At 32.9% G+C, this 10,826-nt stretch overlaps 1 protein-coding gene across 6 annotated transcripts in view; it reads left to right on the forward strand.

Moving 5' to 3' along the window:
- The window catches only part of LOC143075118 (uncharacterized), a 103,026-nt gene extending 93,073 nt beyond the window's left edge, over positions 1-9,953 (forward strand). For 5 of the 6 annotated variants that reach the window (XM_076250419.1, XM_076250426.1, XM_076250423.1 and 2 more), the window contains 9 exons: positions 14-107; positions 677-740; positions 1,554-1,672; positions 2,061-2,317; positions 5,526-5,583; positions 6,358-6,572; positions 7,353-7,443; positions 8,574-8,691; positions 9,461-9,953. In XM_076250419.1, the coding sequence (XP_076106534.1) occupies positions 14-107; positions 677-740; positions 1,554-1,672; positions 2,061-2,317; positions 5,526-5,583; positions 6,358-6,572; positions 7,353-7,443; positions 8,574-8,691; positions 9,461-9,644 (1,200 nt within the window). In that variant the 3' untranslated portion in view covers positions 9,645-9,953. The remainder of the gene's footprint in view (positions 1-13; positions 108-676; positions 741-1,553; positions 1,673-2,060; positions 2,318-5,525; positions 5,584-6,357; positions 6,573-7,352; positions 7,444-8,573; positions 8,692-9,460) is intronic. The other variant, XM_076250420.1, reaches the window with a different exon arrangement.
- The last annotated feature ends 873 nt before the right edge of the window (positions 9,954-10,826 follow it).

The following is a 10,826-nucleotide window of genomic DNA, read 5'->3' on the forward strand; positions in this document are numbered from 1 at the left end:
TGTGAATTTTTAGGTAGCTTATTTTGGAATAGCGTCAGACGCATTAGATTACTTTGAGAGAATTGGAATGACATGTGCAATACATTTTAACCCAGCTGATTTTCTGCGTAAGTACACAATTATATCAACAATTGGCATGTAGAATATAGAAAAAAGCATGCCGACTTATAACATACTAATAGTACTATTGTTATCTGTATATTGTGTATGCTTAGTGTAGACCAATAAACACTGAAAAACATATGTAAAACAGGTTTTCTTTTTTGTCTTTCTATTTTTGTACAATACGTTAGTTATATTGCCTATTTCTTTTAAAAACATCAGATATTGCGTAAAAAAATTAATATGAATGATTTTTTTCGAGACAGTAATTTTGAATAAATAAAGTTGTTGCTAACATTTAATCATGGAAATAAGTCCTTTTGTGTGTTTGTTTCTGTAAATGAATGAGATAAGATATACAAGCTAAAAATGAGTAGCACATATCTATAAAACTCCCAACAGCATATCTGTAATTCAATCATAAGACTGTAAACCTCAACAACAAAATGGCCGTGTAATCTTGTTCCTCACAGTCTGATATCTTATATCTTAGAGAACTTCCGGATCTTTGGTAATTTGTGACTGTATCGACAAAGTACATAACTATTTTACATCCATGTCCGTTTTATTTTAGTTGCTTTGTTGAGTAGAGATGATGAGACTAGTAAGAAAATACTAGAGGAAGCCGACAGGAATAAGTAAGTTATTATTTTATACAGATAATAACGAAGATTATTAATATTTAAGAAAGAACGTGAAAAGTATGGTATTAAAAAGGATTGAAAAGATATAGAAGAGTCGTATGTGATATTGTTTTGAAAAAAGGTAGAACAACGCCTCACCTTCAAGTGAAAATACTATGCAGGGATATGACTTTGTATATTGCTTTTATTGGTCGAGATCAGTGCTTCCAATCAGGTTTTGAATATTCAATGGTTATCTGTAAAAACAATAGGGATAAATCGTTGTAATGTTATTGGAATATGGAAGCGAACAAATAATGATCCGAAAAAAGGAAATAGTACCATGAAACTGGTTTATAATGGAAACACTTGAATAAAATGATGGAAAGTAAGTTCGACATGGGGAAAAAAAAACAAAACATTACAGCAAATACTTTACAGAAAAACTAAGTAAAAATACTTATAATCTAAGAAAATATCACAGTTTAAACATATTTATTTATAGTGGTTTGGGAAACAAGTTAATGCAACTTATATTAATCCCTTTCCACTTTGCGGGTGCGAGCCTGCCTTCTAGCGGCATTACCCTGTTATTTTTCAAAATCTACAAGGGTATCTTCTACATTGTACGTGCAAGAGATATGGCTCTCGCTTAACACGGATCAGCCATGGTGTCAAGAGAGAGCCGAAAATTCAGTCCCTGAAACTTCTCCTCGGAGCGGTGATCGAACCAGGAACCGATGCACTAACTTCTACACCACGGCTCTCCAGAAAATATCTTACAGTCAATCATAAATATTTGGGCATATAAACTGACTTTTGTTTCAGAAAGTTTGAAATAGTATGTAGACAAAGTCCTCTATCAAACGGTCAGAATGGTCACTCCAATCACAGCTATACAAATACATCTGATACCGATGTTTCAAAGGCTGGATTAAACACAAACGGTAAGTTAAAGTTAAATTGATGTGACAACAGTTTATCTATGTTCAAATCTTGTAAATTACGCAAAAGAGACAAATCCAAAACACAAACAGAAACTGGTGCTATCACATAAATTCCGAAAAGTATCAACAGCGCCTGCGTCGACAGGGCGAGGGTCCCCTGTTGTGTATGCATTACCCACCGTGCGAATGCACAGTCAGTCAAATTTCATAATCGGTACAAGTGCATTTCAAAAACCTATCATTTTGTTTCAAAGATCTAAGACCGCGAAAACTAGCCAATAGTGACATTAATAATATGGTCAAGCCTTCGTGGAATTTAATGAAATTTGGACATATATTTGAAAATTAGCTTCATTCTACAGACTCTATTTAAACTTTTTTTTTACAGGATCGGCTGTTTCATTCGATAACATATGTGCTGTTGGCATCGATACAGAGGAGACGTCCGTACATTCCCATCATGCCTGGCCAACCTCGTTTTGGATGCAGTATCGTATGTTAACATGGAGACAATTTAGACAATCGAAGGGTCGAATCCTGCACAAATATGAAGTGATACAGTCTTTGTTGTTAGCAACGCTTGCTGGCATACTCTATTTCCAGACGGATTATTCTTACAGAACATTACGTGATAAAATGGGAACAGTAAGTTATTGCTTATGTTGGTTCCAGGTATAAGCTGAAAGCAACACCCTGTAATATTGGTATATGTGTAACATACTGAATATTGCGATCGGGAACCAGTCTAGTTATTGATCTTTTTCTCATTCTCGTTGACAATAGTTATTTAAAAATCGGAAAAGTTCTTTTACTTTGTTAAACAGCAGATACTAAGTTTGATTAACCGAGTACCAGATAAGATAAGATAAGATAATTTTTATTAACCAATCATGGTGCCCAAAATTTGAGCTATACAATCAAATGAATTACAAAATAAAGCACAGAAAATGATTAGAATGATTAAAGTACATTGAAACAAAAAAACAAAAAACACATGAATACACATTTACACTAATTAACCTGATATAAATCAAGTTATTGACAAAACATAGTTATGGGTGCCACTGTGACCTGGAGAAATTACATAAATCTTTATAGTTCTAGGTCTATGGGAGACAACTCCTGATCAATTTTATTTCTTATATATATATATATATATATCTATAAATATTTTTTCTTCTATATTTTTTTTTCAAACAACAATATTTTCTATAATTTTCTTTCGTTCTTCAAAAAGGGAGTGCAATAAATTAGATAAGTTTGAAGTAACAAACAAATCTTCAGATGAAAGAATCCAAACAAATTTCATTTCATCAGATAATCTTGAAAAATTTTTGAATTTTGAATTTAAATTAGATAGATGTTGAGATCCAGTATCTTTTAGAACAGGACATTTTAAAAGAAAATGTAGTTCGTCTTCAACTGCGTTCTTACATAGCTTACACTTTCTGTCTTCAGCTTTAATTCCAATATACCTCCCTCTTTCGATTTCAAGATCATGACAGCTAGTTCTAAATCTTGTGATTATTTGCCTGTCTTTTTTTGAATTCATTTTTAAATATGGTTCAAACATAAAAATATTTTTAAATTTTCTATAAGTTCTTAATTTGTTACCAGATTGTAAATTAGTACACTTCCCAGAATTGCTTTCTAAACTAGCTAACCAGCTTTCTTTAAATTTAATAGTTAAAGATGTTTTTACTTTTTTTAGAATATGGTTTTGTTTAAAGTTTGACTGGTTAACAAATAGATATTCTAAGTCTAGAAATTTAAATATATGTTTAATGCTTCCTATCCACGATTCCTGGTTATGTTTGTCCATAGAATGAGATAGATTTATGGCTTCCCTTAGAATACTATTTGAAGGTTCAATATCTTTCATAAGATGGATCCAATATTTTACCATATTCATTATTACATAATACAGTGTAGGGAGTGAACCTAATTCTCCTCTACATGTCATATTTGATGTTTTTATATTAACTCCAAGTGAAAATTTACAAAGCTTAGTATGAATTTTCTCTAGTACATTCAAGATAATCAGTTTCTTTTGATACCATGAATTGGTACAATTTTTTACCAACGTTGAATATAAAAAATAGAAGATTTGGTATGATAGTCCATGAAACAACTCTCCACAAAACCCTAAACATAGCTAAATGACACATAATGTAACAACTATAGGTCACCTTCAACAATAAAAATACACATACTCAGCTTTAACAGGTTTTAAATGATAAATATCAAACAATTCAAACGAGAAAACTAACGACCTGATTAATGTACAAATTACCCTGCATATCACCATTCCCCATGTGAATTATAATTGTTTTGAATATGAATAATAATAATACATTGAACGACAAAATTTATTCCTATGTTATGTTTACATTTTCTGACGCCAAACACGCGGAACAACGAATGTGTTTTTTAATTTGATAGATGCTTTTTGTGCTTTTTTTGTAAATGTTTGTTTGTTTTGAGATTGTAACACAGTGATGACTGCTGTAACCATATTTTGGCTATTTACCGATTATGTCTGTTTTGTTCACGCATCGTTATTAAAATAACGAAATTTGATGCGATTGTCATGCAAGTGAGAGGTTTACCGCTATAAAACCAGGTTCAATCCACCATTTTCTACATTTAAAAATGCCTGTACCAAGTCAGAAATATGACAGTTGTTGTCCATTCGTTTGATGTGTTTTATCATTTGATTTTGCCATTTTATAATGCGGGGTTCACACATTGCCGATTATTGCTCCCGTTTGAGATCAGACAGCGATACGAAACGAAAAATGAAAAAGTCGGATAACTATCCTCAATTATCTGAAATGTCCTATCATTGTCTGAACGCAGTCGTTTAATTTCGGAACATATTCCTACGGGTCGGGAAGGGTCCGAATAGTTCGGCGAAGCACCCTGACAGTTAGGTGCGTCCCATAACATTCGGGGAAACTCAGCCGATTTTGTCTAGTCGGATTACAATCGTGCCTATGTCGTGACAGATTCTGCTGTATTGGATCAAAATCCTAACAATGTTATGTGTATTCTGGACGGTGTCCTGTGGAACGGGAATGATCTGGAGAAACTTTTCATTGCTGTTTTTCTGCCGATTGAGTCCAGATCTTGTGAGGACTGCGAACCGTTTTTGCCGAAACCGTTCCGGAACAGTCTCGTTATTAATACGAAATTCGTCAATAATACCCACGTCAGAGTCCCGACAATTACAGAATACAATACGACTGAGACCAGACAAAGCCGTTTGCAATGCGATAGAGCGGACCTTAATAGGATTACGTTCCGACAGTACCTGCTCATCCGGATTATGCCGACAGTTTTCGAACGGATAACTTCCGTCAGCGTCGGTTCACTGTCGGGTCACTGTCTGATCTCTGTCGAATTACATTCGGTAGAATCGGGACGCAGTCGTTACATACTCGGTCGAATTTTACCTGGCGAAAGATACAAATTGGATAAGAAGCGGATTGAGAACGGGATTATCGGGATAAATTCGCTTTGAATTTCCATCCACGATTCATAGGATCTTGATCAGACTTTTAATAAATTTTAATCGGGAATGGTCCTGTCAAGGACGGCAGTAAAAATCGTAAATGTGTGACCCCAGCTTAAGGGACTTTCCGTTTTGAATTTTCCTCGCAGTTCTGTATTTTTGTGATTTTACTTTTTATCGAAAATCAATATAACAAGATACAGACTCCGTCCTGCTTTTGGACCTGCATGCACAGAATGTTGTGGTGTTAAATATTTGCTTTCATTTGTGTTTATTAGACCAATGTTTGATTTTCTATAAATAATGTTGTAGTAAAATAGTATTTGTTTTGTGTTTTAGATTTTCTTTAGTGTTACTTATTGGGGATTTAATTGTATAATTGCCACAGTAACAGGATGTAAGTATTAACCCCCGTCACAACAAACTCGTTCTTGCTCATTTCTGTAAAAATTCAGCCAACAGCATGAATTTGTGTACAAAAGGAGTTGACCTAGTCACAACCTTTTAAGGTCTGTTTTCTAGCTTCATGGACGGGTTTGGTCGTGAATGTTGCTCTAGCACTTCGAGACTACTCAAAATTTTGAGGCGACCAACCCTTTCTGCAATTAAACAGAGAGGAAATGTACTTAAACTGAGATGTACGTACTACAGTCGGAATTGCCGTTCTTAGAACGTACTAGGGGGCTGGAATGGTTTGGCGTTAATTGAATATGTATGCTGGCGAGAGCAGTTTATCAGCACGTTCGTCCCGCTCACTCGACAAAAAAGCTTCATATTGTGACTCGCTGCTGATATTTTACGTTATCAATATGCAGAAAACCTGATAATCGGTACCTATCTTAGCAAAATAAAAGTTATTTGTACGATACAACGAGTCCTCTTAAAAACGAAATGATTAAGGAACTGAGTTTTGATGTGGAAATTTGAAGTTCGTTGGGAAGATGTCTCGAATATCTTTTATAAAAATAACAAAGTGATAAAAATTTATAAACTACCGATACATATGATTCCTATAACATTAGGTGTGTTTGCAGTATTGATTTCCATATTCTGTCTTCTACCAAATAAACCGCAAAAGATGCATTGTTGAGCTCTACTAATACTATTCTGTGGAATCCATCAACTCAAATCACACGTGACTTCAAATATCATGTAAAATATTTCATTTTAGTTCCAGCAGAAAGAGGTGTGATAAAAAAGGAAAGAGAAGCTGGAGCCTATAGATTATCAGCTTACTATGCTGCTAAAATCACCAGTGATCTCCCTTTGATACTGATCACACCAGTACTGTTTTACTGCATCATCTACTGGATGTCTGCTATAGGGGATGGAGTATTATTCGCCATTTTTGTTGGTGTGAATTTACTCTTCTGCACAGTGGCACAGGTATACACATTAAAGTTTGGCTATTACTTTAAGATTTGCATTTATTTTCGTGTTTCAATATTTAGTTTTATATGACTTATATGAATAAGTCAGTTTGAATGAATTCTTATAATGAAAAAAAATGAACTATACTAAAAACTTTGATGTCTGTAATTTTTACTATAATAGGTACTTTGATCAACATTAAGTCTTCGAGGTTAAATTCATTTTTCGGTTATAAACTGTAAGTTATAGGTTAATACAATTAATAAAATGATTGTAATGAGTATATTTTTGTCTTTTATAGGGTTCACTTGACTTCTTTTTCATTTTCATAGAGAGCTTTGCGATATCTTTAGTAACACAAATGTCTAAAAGACTATTCAGACACATACATTTCAGTTCAAAATGAAGGCGAGACATTTTAACAAGTCTGCATATTAAATGTTGAACAATTAATATCTGTTAATTTACAAAATTCTGTCGATTTTCCTCGTTTATTCCAGTATCTATATGCGTTTATATTTTAGTTGTCTGGTTCAGAATTAGTAAAAATATTGTAAGAACCTCATATACATGTAACTAATAAACTGTTAATTGGTTCGGATGTTTAAAACTCTTTATTGCAATGTCTCTACTGTGTAAAAAATTAAGGGGAAAGCGCCTCAACATTTTTTAAGTTTGTGTATCATTTAGAAGGACATGTGTGAATAATTAGGGATTTCTTGTTTGTGACTTTCCGTTTTGAATTTTCCTCGGAGTTCAGTATTAATGTGATTTCACTTTATTTTTTCATTTCAGAGTATTGGTCATATAATTGGTACAGCCATACCAGACATGAAACTAAGTTTCACAACAGTTAGTTCTTACATGCTGTTTTCACTCCTGTTTTGTAAGTGTTTATTACATTGTAACGATTAATATATTTTTTTGTAGCGTTTAATGATTAATTAAGAAATTATTGATGCAAGCTATACTTTATTGTAGTTTTAACATTGGTAGGCATTATATTAGTGATTAGTTTTGCCCGAGCGATAGTGAGGACTAAAATGACACGAATATAATGCCTACCTATGTTAAAACTACAAGTACACATGTAGCTTGCATCAATTATTTCGATTCTGAATAGGACAATTAATTAAAGGTAATTTCTATGTCCGATAAGTATAAGTGTAAAAGCGTTTGTGTAGGTTTTTCCATGAACCTTCATTTTTTGTTTGTAAAGAAGCAAACGGCTGGCACTGTAATTTTCATAGGGAGGAGTTTGAACAGCCAGCATGAACGGTTGTCGTTTCTACGTCAAATATGTCAATTTTGAAATGCAACACATTACAGTCATAATAAATGAGTTAGTAACATCATGTGCACCATTTAAGAGTTTGAAAGTGTTTTAAAGTTAAGGAAATATATTAAGTGCATGATAATTTGATAAAATTCATTATTCTGAAGAAGTCAATATACGCATGTGCAAACAAATTTTATTGGATTTAGAGCATGGGTTTGTTCACAAAGCGAAAGAAGCACGTCATATTAGAATCGATTATCGATTACATTTTAACTCGCAAACTAATGTAAAGTTTGTGAGTACATTTGTAAAATGAATTCTAACGAGCAATCCGATAAAAGTACTTGTAGATATGCAAATCATATTTAAACGTTATAATATAAAACTTGTGTTTTTTTTTAAATTCGCTTGCAAAAGGTCTGCTGAGATACTTCAGCAATGGCTAACTTCCGATATGAGATACATTGATATACGTAATGACCTCTTAGAATGGTTCCACGTATAGATGCTGTATAATTGAATCACAAATTTAAGTATCTCAAGTATAAAATTATATAATTTTCTTGTATCATTGTTTCTAATTACGTTTATTCATGTTTAAGCTCGACTTCATGATGCTAAAATACTTTTTGTTGTGAAATGGGCGAAACAATAACTCAGTCAAAATGAGTGTACACTTGCTTATGATTACTTTAAAGATTATATTAATATACATATTTCATGATTTTATATTTCAGCCGGATTTTTCAATACTCATCTGCCTGATTGGATAAAATGGGCGAAATATTTGTCAATTGTCCATTACGCATTCGGTTGTCTCAATATACTGAGTACAGAAGAAATGCCTGTTTTATGGTAAGATCATATTCTGTTATTTATTGAGATCAATCTGATTAATATTTTCTTCCATACATAATATACTTAATATGTATCTGTGAAACAGATATTCCCTAACGGTCAACCGTAAAATTACGAATGGATGATTTCAACTAAGCCTTAAAATTGAGAAAGGAAATGGGGGATGTGTCAAAGCGATAACAACCCGACCATAGAGTAGACAACAACTTCACCACTTGAATATCTGTGTTTACAAAGGTAATAGCTTCCTTGATAGTAGCAACCATCTATCAAGAAATCGAAATCGAAAGTTCACAATAGGAAAATGAAATAATTTTTTTTGTCGTAAATTTTGTTTTCAAATGACCCTCTTTGTAAGTTTCTAGATATAAATCAGGATATGAGGCAGACTTAACTGTATCTTTTATATCTTAAATCTCAAATGGAAAAGATGCGGTCAACACAGTTAAACAATTTTGATTTTTTAGGGAGAGAACACCATCTCATAGGGAAAATGTATATTGATATAATCATAAATATAATAATTGTGTATGTGAGAACAATTTTATGTCTCATGTTGTACTATTATATGTGCACTCACTTGATATGGTACGCATGTCTTTAATTTATAATGTATGCTGGTCGAAAAGATGCTCCACAGAGCATAACATATGTTGTATTATTAATTAACATGGCGATTGAACATATACATTATTTGATTTGATATTTATTTGTATGCAAAATTTAGTATTTCTAGTTTAATTTTTTCATTTGTTTTATATTTCAGGTGTAATACAACTTCAATTGAACTTTACCCATCATGCACTGCAAACACAACATTCGTTACAATATCGGACGTTCTAAAAGATTCCGGAATTGACTGTCCTTATTTTTGTTATATAGCAACTCTAGGGATCTTATTCATAGTTTTACGTGTGTTAGGTTATTATGTTATGAAATGGAAACGGTAGACGATCTGTACATGAAATTATGGCGTTTTTATACATTTGTGTGTTTTGTATTGAAAGCGAAAAAAAGCATAGTATTTTTCATGACCCGAAATATTTAGGCAAAGATTTTTCGTCAAAGCAACGAGCACAGGACGTTGGAAAATTCAGAAATATACTGTTATTCCTGAAATTACAAAGCATCTTGACTTTCTTATCATTTACTGGTTACATTGTATTTGCTCTAGATTGCAGTTAGAATGCCGGCTAGGTATTGTTAAAGGTAAATAATTAACTAGCTGAATGGATGGTATTAAATTTGGGGTTTGATAATTGTTTTGCTATTTTAAGCTATTATAGTTGTAAGTGATTCCTGTTTGAATGGTTGTAATTACGAAAATAGAAAACGTTCGAGTTCGATGTATTTCAGTCAAAAACGTTGGCATTAGTGAACATAGTTCGTGCGTTTAGGGCCATCGTACTACTATTTTGAGCGAATTGTTGTGAAAATATGATGCTATATTGCACGATTTATTCACAAATTATTCGACAAATCAGATTCTTTTATAATTGACAATCAACACTGCTGTTATTAAGACAGTGTTATTAAGTACCAACGGAACACACATTATTTCCAGTTCATCTTGCATAATGACGACCACTAAGACGCTAGTGCAAGGATACAGACGATCCCCTCTTTCTTGTTAATAAATTCATAAAGGCGCGCATAATTGACGATTTTTCCACGGTGAAGGACATAACTTGAAACTCATTATGGCGTCCGTAACATTTATAAAGGGGAAAATTCAACTTGGAAAACTTGATAAGATAACTTCTATCTGAGATACAACCCTTCATCAAGGCAATTACGATAGGAAATGCAACCCCTGAAATAACTTATACATTGGGAGATATATGAATAAAAATTGGTTTTCAGTTTCATTGCTTCTTAGCCAAAAATAATAGCAAGTAGCTATAAATAAAATCTAAAAACGGTATGAAAGGTTGGGGTACTTTCCTATGCCTATCTTTAGAAGGAAGTATAAAACGGTTTTGATGGTTGTTTAATTCTACTTTAAGGTAAATATATGGTTGAATGGTACATGTAGATGGCGACATGGTTTCTAGTTCTAGTTTGAGGGTTCTAATTTGACTCAAAACAATATGAATGGTTGCTTATCTCTTGTCGGAAGAAAATAACGGGTT

The sequence above is a fragment of the Mytilus galloprovincialis genome, chromosome 5 (genome assembly GCF_965363235.1).
Source record: "Mytilus galloprovincialis chromosome 5, xbMytGall1.hap1.1, whole genome shotgun sequence".
Lineage (NCBI taxonomy): Eukaryota > Metazoa > Mollusca > Bivalvia > Mytilida > Mytilidae > Mytilus > Mytilus galloprovincialis.